The sequence below is a fragment of the Sminthopsis crassicaudata genome, chromosome 1, assembly GCF_048593235.1.
Source record: "Sminthopsis crassicaudata isolate SCR6 chromosome 1, ASM4859323v1, whole genome shotgun sequence".
In the NCBI taxonomy this organism is placed as follows: Eukaryota; Metazoa; Chordata; class Mammalia; order Dasyuromorphia; family Dasyuridae; genus Sminthopsis; species Sminthopsis crassicaudata.
In genome coordinates this window covers 385633660-385649545 of record NC_133617.1, presented here as the reverse complement: position 1 = coordinate 385649545, position 15886 = coordinate 385633660, and the positions used below count along the sequence as shown (strand labels likewise).

Here is a 15886-nt window from a genome sequence, read left to right as displayed (position 1 = left end):
ACTTTGAAGGCATGTCCTGAGTTGTGAAAATGAGAGGGATTAGACCACATTGTGTCTATGGTCTCTTCTACCTCTACATTTATGAAACTATGATCCTGTTTACTACTCAGCTCCAAGTATGATGGTTCCCTTTTTGATATAGTGTTTGAACAGAGATCAAATGATATTATAAGAAATATTTCAGACAAAGTTTTCTATATGTTCCTAAGAATCTGGTTGTATTTTCTACAATGCCCAAGGTCTTAAAATTCTTATGAAGTTTTACAAGGAATATTTTCTTCCTAAAGAATACATGGGGCATTCAGATAGGCACTCCAGAAAAGATTTGTGAACCTTTTCAATGGCTTTGTCTTTCAGGGATCTCTTAAACCCAAGCCATACTGCCCTTAATGTGCTCAAAAAAAGATTTTAAAGAGGGAAAGAGAAAGAGGTGTGTGTGGGGGGGAAGAAAACCAAGGGAAGACTGAACTACAAACATTGGCTTCCTGGATAGGGGAGATAGGAAGTATGTATTGAAAAGTGAAAATTTTGTTTAAAAAAATCAATAAAAATTAGATGAAAAATTGAGTATCTGCCAACTTAAGACACTTGTAGCAATTTTTTTTTTTTTTTTAAAGTTTTAAGGCATATTTTGGACAAATGCCTGGATCCTGGTTAAGCTTTCCCTTTTCTCTGAACTGAACTACCACATGACACTCATTGGGCTTTTGATTGTATTCCCAATAGGAAAATTCTGAAGTGGACTTCCTCAAATATCCATCTACAAGTTTGCCAGACTTGCTTAATACTTATTCAGGCCGGGATGCTTCCTCTTACACTGATAATAAGGAGAATGAAGAGCCAGATGCTGAAGAAGATAAAGGAGCCAGCCAGTCACCAAATCATGGAGAAGTAAGTGTGTCCTTGGGAACCCCGGGGCTTCAGCAGTTGAGATATATTTGCTAAACAAATGGGTATTGGGAACTTGATTGGATGAAAACCTATTTTGGAAGGAGTATTCCTTTAGATAGAATTTCAAAGCCTAGGAGGTGATCAGATGCAAGAGAATGAGAGCATGGTAGACTGAAAACAGCTCTATGACTTCAACCAAGATACTTGGCTTCTGGGAAGGGCCCTTATACTTCCTTAGCTACATCATCGCAGAACCTCGGTTTGTTTCTATGTAAAATGGGAATATTTATAACATCTATCTCAGAGTTTTGAGGAGAGCACTTTGTAAACTTAAAAGCAATATGAAAAATATAAACTATTGGTAGTGTGGAGTAGTAGATAGAGCATGAGATTTGGAATCAGGCTGGGAATTCTGCCTCAGGTACTTGCTCAACTATATGATTTTGGTCGAGTCAGCCTCTAGTTTTCTCACCTGTGATGGGGGAAAAAAAAGAGCATCTACCCAATAGGGTTGTGGAGAGGGTCAGATATAACTGTGATGTAACTGTGGCAAATTTAGCCATGTACATTTTAGTATGTTTAATAGGTATAAGCTCTTTTTCTTTTTAGTTTAGTATCTTTGTTTTTCTTTGTATTTTGGACATGTTAAAAGGAAGAAAAAGCACAATTGCAAGAGATATCTGTGACAGGCAGGAAAGGGAAATAAATAGGAATCAGTTTCAGTTCAAAAATAATTTTCACAGGCACTTAATAAAATAACTTTTTGATGGCAGGGTAAGATGACAGCCTCATCAGTGTACCTTGATGCAATATTTGCAGCTTCTACTTTAGTTATGGAAACTGGAAGGGAATGGAAATTCTTAGGGGCTGACTTGCCTAGAGTTACATTATGGTCTGAGGGCTTTGGGGCTTGAAAGTGGAAGAATTTTTTTTTTTTTTTTTATAATAGCAAAAAATTGGGTGGAACTAAATGTTTAATCCTATTAATACTAGCACAGGTCTCATGAGCCAATGATTCTGGATTTACTTTGCATCTGTTTTGTAATTTGCTTTGCTGAATACCCATGGTTCATCATCCTTCTTTGAAGATGATGTGGGCCTCCCTCAAGGCAGGGATATTTTTGGATACTTTTGGATCCTTTGGATCCTTAGGCTTGGCCCATGGCAGACACTTCTTAAATTTGAATCAGAAGAACAACATGTAGCACTTATGTATAATCCCTGCAGCTTTTGGAGACCCCTCATATTTAATACAGTATATTGAAATATCCTACTAAAACAGACATGGAACACTTTTGATTGATGATAAGGGATTAAAGGGAAAGATTGAAGGAGAAAGAATTTTAGCCCTTCCTTTTGATAAGGATGGAAGAGGTCCAGATTTATAAGGCATCTAGTTGTATAGCAAAGCCACCTCTTCCTGAGCCTGTCACGGGTTAAGAGTTATCAAAGAATCATGGAACTTTAGAGTTAAAAAATGACCTTTTGGCTATCTAGACCCTCTTATACATGAAAAGAATTTTCACTCTGACACGCCTTGTAAAAGATCATCTGACCCCTGTTTGTGTCTCTTACCAGACTGAACACACGTAGAGGGCAAAACTAACAGCTTTTATGAGATACCTTCTATGTGAACAGCCCTGGGGATAAAAAGAGAAATGAAAACTAGATCTAACCCTTACCAGGCTAAGGTTATTCTACCCAAGGGAAGTAACAGCTGAACAGAGAAGTAAATAGAAGATAATCTGAGCAGGGAGAAAGAACTGACAGCTAGGGTGAGCATGAAAAACCTCTCATAGAAAGGAGCTCATAAGCTGAACTTGAAGGAGAGAATAATTCTCTGAGGTGGAGTTGAAAAGCTAATGTATTCCAAACATGAGAAGCAATATATATGCACGAAAATGTTTGTAGCAGCTTTTTTGTGGTGGCAAGAAATTAGAAACTGAGTGGATGCCCATCAAATGGGGAATGATTGAATAAGTTATGGTATATGAATGTAATGGAATATTATTCTGTAAAAAATGATGAGCAGACTGATTTTTAAAAATCCTGAAGACTACATAAATAAATGCTAAGTAAGCAGAATCTGGAGAGCATCGTATGCAGTAACAAGATTATGTGATAATCAACTGTGATAGACTTCTCCTCAGGGATATGGTGATCCAAGATAAATCCAATAGATGACAATGAAAAAAGTCATAGAGAGAGAGGGGGGAGGAGGAGGGAGCCAGGGAGTGAGCGGATCGAAACATAGTATTTTCACCTTTTCTTGTTTGTTTTTTCCTTGTGGTATTTTCCCTTCTGATCTAATTTTTCTTGCACAAGATGACAAATATGGAAATATGTTTAAAAGGGTTGCACATGTTCAATCTGTATCAGATTGCTTGTCTTTGAGAGGAGAATGCTTAGGGGGAGGAAGGGAGGGAGATTTTAGAATACAAAGTCTTAAAAATGAATGTTCAAAACTATCTTCACATGTATTTGGAAAAATAAAATTCTATTGAGAAGCAACATTTGTAAAAGCATAAAGAATAGGAGATGAGAGTATTAATTTCTAGGAATAACAAGTAAGTCAGTTTGGCTGAAATATAAAATATATAAATGAGATTAATGTGAGATAAGTCCAGTATCATATGCTCGAGCCATGATGAAAGAAGTTTAAGTGTCAAGCTGAAGATTGTATTTTATCCTAGAAATAGTAGGGGGCCACTGAAGATTCTTGAGCACAGAAGTGAGGTGGTTAGAACTATGCTTTAGGAATGTTACTCTGCTAACTTATGAAGAATAGTTTAGAGAAGAAAACAGAAAAAAGACCAATTAGGAGACTATTTCAGTCATTCAGATGACAGGTATTAAGGATCTGCATTTTTGTGGTCATTGTAATTGATCAGAAAAGGAGGGATACAAGAGACATTGTGGAAGTAAAATCAACAAATCAAATGTATGTGAAATGAAAGAAAGAGAATTTGTGAGAATGATCCAGAATATCTGGGAAGGATGATGATGATCTCAACTGAAATAAGAGAAGTTTGAAGGAGAGGTGGATAGAGAGAGAAAGATAATATTTTTGATGTTGACTCGGAGATAGTTTGGTACTCATATATAGTATAAGCCATGCACATAGGAGGCACTTAAATAGTTGTTGATTGACTAAAGATTTAATTTGTTCTTTTTAGGTCACACTTTTTCCAGGAACTCTTTAATTCTTAAATTCCCAAATGCTTTTCCTCAGCACTGTTAGTTCCCAATTTGTGAGGGTACATCGGATGGCTACATTAGGGCTACATTGGCAGATTTTGAATTCTGCCCACCTACAGCAGACCTCTTCACTTACCTAGAATAATCTTGTAAAAGATAAGGAGTTGCTCACTGGGTAGAGATTGGTAGTCCAGGTTAGTTTTAAAAATCTGTTTGGTTACTTTAAAAAAGTTGTGTGTTGTTTTTTTTTTTTTTTTCCTATTTGAGGCTGTAGAATGTACCACTGTGTTAAAAAGAGTTGTTTTGTTTGTTTGTTTGTTTTAATTTTCTACTTCTGTTTGGTTCAAGAAGCTATCTCTTAGTGTCTAAATTTGCATCTAGTCATAATGGGAACCAGTGACATGGGTGAATTTCAACTTTCTCTTCTCTCCTATCCTCCCCCGCTCCTCAAACTTGACATTCTCCATATGTCTTTTTCTTAAACATGAACTGAACCTATTTGAAAGGAAAGTCTGACTGCCATTTATAGGAGCCATGAAAAATAAATAATAAGTGCACACTGCGTATCTTCAAGGTTTGAGTTACGTTTGTTCAACTTAAGTGCTCTGGAGGGAATGGCCAGACCAGAACTTACAGGTGCAGAAATAAGAAATGTATGAGTGGAATTTGACATCCTTTTTAATCATTTCCAGCTGTGAAATAAGACTTTCACAGTTTTGTTGATGAAAGCCTACTAAGAGGTTTCATTGGTTTAATTGGCTTAGGAACTTTTTTTTTTCTTTTAATTTACAAGCCAAAGGGGAATGGATTTCAAATGTTTGACCTGGATCCATTCTTGGGTGAATCAGCTATTCATTTAATACACAGGCCTCAGCTGGAATGCCTTTTATATGTAGTCTTGGTGAAGCTTTTTCTCCACTTGTTATCCATCTTAGCATATCAGTATTTGTCTCTTATCTTTTCATATCACCTTCCTTCCCTCCTGTAGACCATTTAGTTATCCAGTCTGAGCTCTGGACCTCTTTATCTTATTTATCTTCCCCCTCCCCCCTCTAAAATTTACCTAAGCTTCTTTTTCTATGGGCACCTAATCCTAGGAAGGGAATTCAATTACTTTATTTGTACTTAAATATTAATAACTGATAATGTTTTACATTGTTCAGTTTCTGGATACAGTTTGTATTTTCATATGGTCTTAACCCTATGAATTAATGGTAGAATTTGGACATCTGTGATAGGCATGTAGAGGATGTGGGGCAGGATTTTATTGATGTTGGCAGTTGCCCTGGATCCTAGAAAGGGAGACTACATTAATCATTAGATCTAGGATAAAGAAACTGAATTCTTCAGGTTTTGCTGACTGACATGATTTCTCTGAGGACCAGTTTCTCCATGTGGGGCTAGCATCATGCTTGCTCTCCAGGGAGTGTCTTTGGACACAATTTGCTACTATTTACAAAGTAATCTGAGGCTTCCAATAAAAAGAAGTGTCCACATCAAGTCCTGCTGTAATATATATCATTAAAACACAAATTTCAGAGCCCCAAGAGATGACCAATGTATTGGAAAGCACTTGATACAACAAAATTCCAGTATGAACTAAGAATGTGAACAGTCTTTTGGAGCTGGTAATAATAGTATTTGATCCCATATGGTTTTAACGTCCTCTCAAAGGCCTCTTGTGCTACATAAATGGCCTGTGGATTGTGTTAAATGAGAAATACAGACGTTTACTCCCCTATGTGAATCTCTATGAAACCATTCATTTAAAACCTATTAAAATCTTAGGATAAACAGTTGGAAGACTATGGGCTCAAACTTTGGTTGGGTAAGAGAAGAGGACTTAGCAGCAGATATGGCCACAAAAGAGCAAAGACAAGTTTCTAGACATATTACAAAAGTTTTGTATTTTGGCAGATAATCTTAGTATCGTGGCAGATATCTATCTGTTCATAGGAACATAGATTTAAAAGGAAACTTAGGGTTATCCCTTTTAAACCCCTCATTTCTAAGATGAGAAAACTGACCTATGGAGAGATTACATAGAGTTAAGAATTTTAGGATGACACTTGAGTGCTTTATGTAATATATACTGAACAAATTTAGAGAGTAAAGGATACCACTTTGGGTCAGGGGAAGGAAATGCTTAAGGAAGGAATTCATAAGCTGAGCTCCAAAGTTAAGGTGGAGCGATGAAAATGTATGAGTAAATGAACAGATGGAAAGTTTTCTGGACATATTCTGGGTCAAAGAATCATAACTGGAAAGGTCCGTGGAAGTCCCCTTGTCCAGGCTAACTTAAACAGATAAGGAAAATGAGTTCCAGAGAGGTTAAAATGAATTGCCTTACCTTTACCATACAACTCCTTTCCTATTTTATTTCCTCTTGGGAACCTCTCCCTGACAGCCTCAGAGCAGAGTGTCTTTCCTTTGAATTCCTGGATCACTTACTGTTTGCACCACTCACTAAACACTAGTGTCTGCTTCCTTGTAGACTTGGTTATTTTTTTATGTATCTCCCAGTTAGATTTCAGGGCCCTTGAGAACAGGAGTTGATGCATTTTTCTCTGTGTGCCTGGTGCTTAGCAGTCAGTCAGTGTTCAAAAAAATACCAATCCTTGTTGGAGATGCTTGGCGTTGAACAAGAATTGCCATATTATCAATTATAATTTTGCTGTCATTTGGAGAAAAAGCCCTCGTTTTGATGCTACAAACAGCTAGATCATGCTACAAGCAAGACACTGTACTAGACACTGATGATCCACAGATAGTTAGATGACTTACTGCATAAAGCCCTGGACTTGGAATCAGGAAGGACCGATTTCAAATCCTGCCTCAGCCACTTTATTTGCTGTGTAACTCCAGTCACTTAATGTTTCTCAGCCTCTGTTCCCTCATCTATAAAATGCTGATAATAATAGCACTAACCTCCCAAAGGCAAAATCAAAATAAACTCATCCTTCAATCATATCCCTGTCTCACTGTAGATTTGAGAGCTGGGAGGGACATCAAGGAGCCTTATATTCTAATTCAAATTTAAACAGTGGTGCATTATTAGAAAAAAAAATAGAACTACAACAAATAATGTGGGATGGTTTTATAAGGAGCTGTAACTATTATGCAAGAGAGAAGGACAGTGTCAGTGTAACAAGGCACACACAACAAAGATAGTGTCTTTAAAGTAATTGGGAATTTGATTCATTTTAATGTATGTGTACTTTAAAAAAATCCACCATAAAAGCAATAGAAGTAATGAAGGTCATTTGCCAGATCTGCTATTGTCCCAAGCTAGGTAGGGAAGAGATTGTTTAGTACATCAATCAAAGGATCTGTATCCTGCTTCCTGAGACATCAATGGGATCTGCTCTATAGGTTCCAGAGCCACAGGCATAAGAAAAATCATCTGGAAGGCCATAACTTGAGGAGAAAAGTTGTAGAATCGAGATTCTGGAAAGAAAGGGAGAAGAAGTTGATCTGGGTGCTGCTGTGCTGTAAATCTGAGGGCATCATTACTTATAGCACCAGGAGCGGTGAGCATCCCAAGCACAATAATAAGGTGGAAACCAATTAATGTGACTCCATTAATGATGTGTTTAGCTTTGGTTTTTTGCTAGAGTTAGTGTTATGCTGAATTGTGTAGTGTTCCTTTATAAATTAATAGATACTTTTGGATATTAAATGCAAATTTCATTGTTGGTATGGGTTAAACTGGGGTGAAAAGTGCCTGAGTGTTTTGCAAAGAACATAAGCATTTTGAGTTTCAGGTATCCTTATGATTTAAATTTGGATGAGTCAGTGTGACTAATGTGTAAATACGTTTTACATAATTACACACATACAACTGATAGCAAATTGCTTTTTTGCAGGGGGAGGCAAAGGAAAAAAAAAAGTTGGAAATCAAAATTATAAAAAATGAATATTAAAAATTGTCTATAACTTGAAAAAAATAAAATGTTATTGTTAGATAAGTAAGTAGACTTGGATGAGTGATTCAGAGACTGAAAAGGACAAAAAAAGGGGGCAAAAATAGAGACTGGACTTATCATTTCAGTGCTACAGCAAACTCTCAGATGCATTCAGCTTCTTCTCTGTAATTTAAAGTCTGTAAGGTTTGTCTGAGAAGTTAAATCACTTGTCCAGAGCCACAGAACCAGTATGTGTCAGAGGCAGGACTGAATTCAAGTTTTTAAGGCTTCAAGACCAGCTCTCTGCCGAATTGTTGTTCAATCATGTCTGACTTTTTGTGGCCTCATTTGGAGTTTTCTTGGCAAAGATGCTGGAGTAGTTTGCCATTTCCTCTTCCAGCTCATTTTATATATGAGGAAACTGAGGCTATACATAGTTAAGTAACTTGCCCAGGGTCAAACAGCTAGTAAGTGTTTGAAGTTGGATTTGAACTTGTTTTTTTCTGGCTCTGGCTCCAGGGCTTTAAACACTGTACCATCTAGCTGTCTGGTAGCTGTGGTAGGGATGGAAATTAAATGGAAATCTAATTTCCTTAATATCAGCAAAGAATCCAGGGATTCCCATGTTCTCTTTTCTCACACGAGGCATTCTGGTTAACACTCCATTAGCAAGAGGAGATCAGATTGTTTAAGCAGAAGAAGCATATTTAGAGCTGGTTTAGGTAAAAATAAGATTTAAAGACCTTAATCACCAAAGGGAAGTTATCAAAGTAATAATTGAAACATGGCTCAAGGGGGTGGATTCAAGTCTAGTCAGGTGAACTAGTTTGAAAGAACATTGAACTCTAAGCCCTGGAGTCATAGCTTTTAGTCCATACTCTGCCATTAACAAGCTTGTGAATGTGAGCAAGACATTTATCCTCCCCTACTAAAATGGTTACAATAGAACTTTCCCGGTCCCTTTCCCTGATTCACCAGGAAATTGTATATTTGTGTGTAAGAGGAATGGGGCAGATAATAGGAGTACAGAAGGACGTGGAGGAAGAAAGAGAGATAAAGAAAGACTTTAGTGGAGGGGAGGACCATATGAAATGTGTGGTGATATTATTACTCTTATTTGAAAATGTAGGAGGGAGTTTGGGGAGGTGACACTCTTCTACCTGTGTGACATTGGAACAAAAGTTTTTTTAAGCCTTTTGAAGTTTGTCTCCTCATCTGTAAAGTGGGTTGGACTGAATTACTTCTAAGGTTCCTTCTAAGGTTCCAGCTCTAAATCTAAATGAATCATAGAGGTTTCCTTCATTATGAAGGAACACATTTTGAGGGTGACTTTTTTAGTACAAACTCCCTGGCAGGAACAGGAGGTTGTAGGAAAAACCAGAGCTTTTTAGCCATTCGCCTGATCCCCTGTCCTCTGGGATTCCTAGGCAAGATGATGAAGGATGAGGATGCCCGACCAACTCTGCTGCAGCTTAAAGATGAGGTGTATCTTGGTCCTTTATAGCTCCTTATCCTGGGGCTTAGGATGATCAAAGCAAGGCAGAAGCTTGGCTCTGAGAACTTCAACCTAAAGAATTTATCCTCATTAAGGGGAATCATAGCATTTATGAATGACTCAGAGGAATGTTACAGTTCAATTATACCAAGTTCTTAATTTGCAAAGGAGAGAACTGAGATCCCAAGAGGAGATAGTTTGTTGGACCCACTTAGTTCTTGTTGCTTTTTCAAGCACCGATTTCAGAACTTGGGTTACTTTTGGTAGAAGGTACATTTGAAGAAATCTACAAGTTTAGTGAGGGCAACAATAACTTGTGACTCAGGAACGAATCTGGGCAAAACATCTTTTTCACCCCCAAACCATGTCTGCTATTTCTTTCAGTTAGCCCCATATTCCTAAAAACCACTTCCTATCTGACCATCAGGATTGGCCCAAGACACCAGGTGCTCCTAGCACTTGTTTAAAAAGGTGAGGAATGAAATGATTCTAGCAAAAATGACTAGGAGAGGCTAATAAGGTGAAAAAAGAAACTCTGAGATCGCTTACTCACTTCCTCTCAGATTTCAGTTAACAACAACCAACATTTGTTAAATGCCTACCATATCTAGGCACTGTAGATACCAAAAATAAAATAAAACATCCCCTGCCCTCTGGAAGACTACAGTCTATCAGGGAAAACTCTGTAAAATATAGAAGTAAATGAAGAATAAATACAAATTAGATGTGAGGGTCTTTAGGGTAGGAGAAAGTAAAATATTAGCTGTTGATATGAGAGGGCAGAAAGGATATGGAGAAAATCAAAAAGATAAGAACAATTTTTTTTTAAGACTAGTTTAAATTATTCTGAAAACTGGTAGAGCTTCTAACTGTGTACACTTCCCTGCCTAATTTGCTTTAAGGCTTGTCCTAACTTGCTTTCTGGCTCCAGCTGCATTTCAGGCCAAACGGTCCTCAGTTCTCAAGGAACTGAACAGTTCAAAAGGGAGGAGCTATAATTGCATTGAAAACTAAATATTAGATTGAATGGTCTCCCAGCCAATTTAAATGAACATTTTATGTTCCATTACAGTAAGCATTTTCAAAGGAGAAGTGAATTCCTTGACCATGCAGGCTGATTGCATAACAATTCTTTCTAGCTTAAAAAATTCCTTTGAGTTCTTATAAAAATGAAATGTGGATTGCCAGAACATATGATCACAAAGTGTTTTAGCCAAAAAAATCACTTCCCTTTACATAAATAATATTATGAAGAGCACACTCTGTGCTGAATTTTTACCCCATCTTGTCCTAAAACAAGTCACTTTGAATTTTGCTTTGTCAAGCTCAACTGTGGGTACCTCTTGTTTGGGGATCACATTATAATAATAATATTTGTGTAGTGCTTTAAGGTTTATAAAACATTTTACAAAAATTATCTCATTTGTTTTTCACAACCACCATGGAAGGTAGTACAATTATTACCATCATTTTACAGATGAGGAAATAGAAACAGACAGAAGTTAAGTGGCCTTCCCAAGTAATATAGAAGAATGTGGCTCATTTGCAAGTATTATAAGAGGGCAGCTAAGTGCAGCGCATGGAGTACTGAGCCTGGAATCAGATTTTCACCTTCAGACATTTACTAGCACGCTAGTCAAATCACCTAACTCTATTTGCCTCAGTTTCCTCATATGTAAAATGAGCTGGAGAAGAAAAAGGCAGAATACTCCAGTATCTTTGCCAAAAAAAAAAATCGAATCATAATGTGTTGGACATGACTAAAAATGACCAAAGAACAACAATATTATAAAATAACGATGTTTCTGAATACTGCAAAGTTTTGTTTTTTTTTTTTTAAATAACAGATTCTCTGATAGCTGTGTTTGCTTCATTTATGAGGTCGGACTGGGAAGTATAGATTGGGATGACCTTCTTTGCCCTAATATTGCCAAAAAGACAGGATGCTCTCATTCAACTAAGATTCTAGTGACTGATTTTTTTTTAGTTAAATGCCAGAATTGACTTTTTGGCAAAACATGAAATTTGAATTGGTCAGTAAGTTTGGGGTGACTAAGTGAAGAATTGGGAAAGAAATCAGAAGGTTATGTTCCTTTTCAGCATGCCTTCTCCAGCTTAGTGAGGCAACAGATGAAAACAGAAGAAAGGAAACCCAAAAAGCTTGAAGTTAAAAGTTATTCCTAAGAATCCCAAAGAGATCATCCACATCAAACCTAACTATGACTGCAAAGTAAATGGGAAGAATAATTGAACATAAGGATTAAAGTGGGTACAGGATAGGATAGAATACTTGAAAAGACAGTCGGTTTGTCTTGAGTTTTATGGATGAAAGCTTATTTACCTAGCTGTATATTTAGACATTTCTATTTCTTTGCTCTCTTCTGGTTCTTCCAGAAGTTCTAAACCTTTGTAGAGGGATGGGCTTTGATTCCCTTTGACAGTTGGAGGAAGTCTTTGGATCCCTTCTCAGAATAATATTTTAAAATGCATAAAATATATAGGATTAAAATTATATTGGAATATACAGCTTTTTCAGAATTTTTAAAATAGTTCACTGATTAAGACCAAGAACCTGATCTCAATTCAGATTCTGCTCCTTCAAGGCCCAATGCATACCCAATCTCCTATGTAGGAAGCCCTCACTGATTTCCCCTCATCTCTGAATGCCTGCAGCACTCTCAGTATCAAACAATTGACCTTATATAGGCATTTCCAAAGTAATAAATGGGTTATGTCCCAAGAAGTTTTTTTGTTTTTGTTAATCTAGAAATTGGAATGCATTTTTTTTTTCACAGAAACAATATTGTTAAATAGTGTTTTGATTCTTAGGCTGGAGGACAAAAGCTGACTTTTTAACTCATGATATATTTAAACTGTGTCATTAGCCTGAGTCTAGAAGGAGGGAATCATTTGGAATAGGAAGAAGAGGGAAAGGAAGTTGCTCTATCTTTACTGAGTAAATTAACTGGGGAAAACGGCAAAATCTGTGAATCTTTTCCTAAAAAGTAGCCTCCCATCTCTTTTTCTGCATCCTCTCCTGGCTTCAGAGCACCTCTTCTTTCATTCCACTTAAGTCCAATTCTGTGACAATGCTCTTGAATCCTGCTCAGCCCATGCAAAGCTCTCCTTATACTCAAGTTTTGTTTAGAATGCATTCTCCAAAATTACCCAACTAGAAAGTGTCTGGGCAAAGATAAGGAAACCAGACCTCACTCTTAAATTTCTTGAACTCTCACTTGTTCCATTCTGCCTTCTACAACATGTGTAGTTAAGATCCTAAGTCTAAATAAATAGAATCTCATTTGCCATTTAATCCATCCTCCCTCATTTAGAAGTTAATGAAGTCTAAGGAAATAAAATGAGTTATCCAAAGCCACAAAAGTAGTAAGCAAAAGAGGGGAGATTTGAACCCAGGATCTCTGACTCCACAGTACTCTTTTCTATGTGTCATACTGTCTCTTATGCAGTCTAAAACCATGTATCTCTTTTTACCTTATACTTGCATAACTCCAAAAGATCTAACTAAACCTTAAAGTACTACACAGTTCTGAGAACATAGCAGATCTCAGTAAAAGTTTAATGATTGGTTGAAAATATGTACAGTTTCTTAACTGTATTTGTCTTATCCCCTTTCTTGCATGTTAACATACAAAATGTCCCAAAAGTTTAGTGAAATTTTAAACTACTAAACTCAAAGATATTCAAGCTATTAAAGATTATTGCTTTAAGTTTGTTCAATTGAATTGTGTTACTAAGTTGTCACAGAACAATTAGAATTCAGGACTTGGAACTAGTACTCTAGTTGTCCTTTTTCATTTTTTTTTTTCTGACTGACTCTGCCCTTCTTTTTAATCTTATATTCCCTCTTGTAGATTGCCTTCTTACTACTTAACATGTTCCCACATTTGATAACATTTCTTTTCTGACAAGCACATTTTTGTTCTACAATTTAGAAGGCAGACTCTTGGTTTGAAGAGGAAAATATGTTTGTTTCTTGGCCTGCACACACCTGAATTTAGCAGCTGCTATTGAGAAGAGAGCTCTAGAAACAAACTTTACCTCACCTGTCAGAAGTTGCCGTTACTCCAGTAGACCTCCTACCTACTGGGTCAGAGGAACATACCTGAAGGAGCTAACCCAACCACTACTTGCTTCTTCTTGAATCTTCTTGTCTTCTGCACTTTGATTTCAAAGAGAAAAAGGAAAAAAAAATAGCATTTGAAACAGAAAAGTGATTATTCCAAGTCTGTTTTTCTTCTGCTTAAATTTGCAGAGCACTGGGAATTATTGACAGGATCCTGCCCTATCCCTGGGAGTTTCTAGGGAAGGTCAAAATCAGGGCAATCATTGTGCTTCTTCCAGCCTTTTGAGGGTCAGTTATTAGATTCAGCTTTCCTTTAGAGGCAAGGGCATTCATTATCATTCATGAGAAATGTCTAAATAAACACTAAAAGGTGATAGTGGGGTTAAAACTACTGCAATGATTTGCAATGCAAATTGTTTGCATTAGCTGAAGTGATTTTCAGCTCCCCAACTCCTCCTAAAATTGGTATCCCTGGTTTTAACCTGATCCTTTGGTTATAATGAGAATCTGCTGAAGTTCTCCCTGTGCTAAAGAGGCAGCAATTGACTGTATGTTTGTTAACATACACATGCTATGAAAGTTACTGGCCATGTGCTTAAATTGAAGGAGCCGGGTTTGGCTGGATGGCTATGATTCCTGTAAATATCTGTAAATGGGATAAATGCCATGATGTAGTGAAACACCCTTTCAGTTGTCCTGTGTCATTCCCAGATTTTGTCATTATTTTCTCTTGCCTTTTTGGTGGGGAGGTGGTGGGAAGATGGAAGATGTGTGTCACTGTTTGGATTTCTTTTTCTGAATGGCTCTTCTTTCCCAACACCAGCAGTCCCGATGGCCATCTGGTTCTGTTTTGGCCACTGAACATCTGCCCTGATGTTTTTTGGAGATGAACTGCCCTTGGCAGTTTAAAAATAACCTTTGTGTGACTGATGAATGACAGGGAAACGATCATAGCTTTGCCTTCCAGTGGAACTGACAGAAAACCGAGCCAATAAAGACTTTCTGGGGTTTTGAAGCTTAGATGTCTCCTGTCACATCTGCAGATTGTTTATCCCCAAGTGCTGGGAACTGTATAAAATATGATCTGAATTGGATGAAACCAATCCTCTTAAAATTATACATTGGATATGCTATGTTTGTGGGATGGAGTGGGTGGAGATAAATCTCTGCAGCATGAATGGCATACCCACAGGCTCTGAGAACTGGCTGAGAGATAGTTCTCTGAAGTTGGGTATTATGTTAGTCATGGTGCATTCAGGGCAGTATCTGAGAGGCAGTGGATACCAATTTGAAAGGTATTTCTGAAACATTCCTCTTTTGTAGCCTGCTCCACTGACTAATAGCATAGAAACAGCTCTGTTGATCTTAAAGCAAGGCTTAGGTTTTCCTGTGGCCTGGGCCAACATGACCTTCATCTGATCTTCAACTCTCCATTTGGGAGAAGGGAAAACTTGTGACTTCAAAGCAGAGGAAAACTCACTATTTTTCTATCCAGAATTTTCATAAAGTACTTAAATATTTTTAAACTCTGATAAATTAAGATTGTAGGATTATAGGTTTAGAATTAAGAGAAACCATCTAATCCAATCCCTTTGCTTTATAGATGAAGAAAATGAAACCCGGAGACATTACTTTGCATAAAACATTAAAAAAATTTCTTTTTAGTTTGTGGAATAAAACAAGCATTTCCACTGAATAATATAGTAAAAAATGACAAATTTCACATGAAACTGCAAATCTATTATATACAACTTGACTCAAGTTATGTGACTCTTAAATCCAATGCTCCTTCCACTCTAGCATGGTATCGTAAGAATGATGGTATATTTGAAACTATATTCAAGATAACAACATTTAAAGCCCAGGTGTTCATAGTGTCACCATTTCAGATCCTATGATTCTAGTTTTTTGGTTGATTTTTTTTTTTTTAATTCAAACCTGGGTTTGTTTTTTGTTTGTTTTTTCCAAAATCACCACACTAAATAACAAAAGGCATTCTTTTTGTGGAAAGTAAACATTCTTATGGGACAGAAGAGAGTATTAAGGTATCACTATGTTTCTGAGTGAATGATATATTGTGTCTTTCTCATCCATTTTTTATTCTTCATTCCAGAATAGTTTTGGATCTGGGCTTTCATTTCAGTAGTCAAAGTATGGCCTTTATCAGTCTCTCTTTATATGGCTAGCAAGTAATCCTGGATAATCATGAAGCTAAAGAAGGGTCAACCAAGCCTGTATTTAGGATTGCCATCTCAGCCCCCTGTGACCATTCTAACTGTTTTATCTCTTTGTCTTTATGGCTTCCAGTCAATG

General features: G+C 37.0%; 1 protein-coding gene across 15 annotated transcripts in view; it reads left to right on the top strand.

Moving 5' to 3' along the window:
• PDZD2 (PDZ domain containing 2) overlaps positions 1-15886 on the top strand; it is a 499259-nt gene that overhangs the window by 390015 nt on the left and 93358 nt on the right. For all 15 annotated transcript variants that reach the window (XM_074279475.1, XM_074279477.1, XM_074279472.1 and 12 more), the window contains one exon: positions 727-891. In XM_074279475.1, the coding sequence (XP_074135576.1) occupies positions 727-891 (165 nt within the window). The remainder of the gene's footprint in view (positions 1-726; positions 892-15886) is intronic.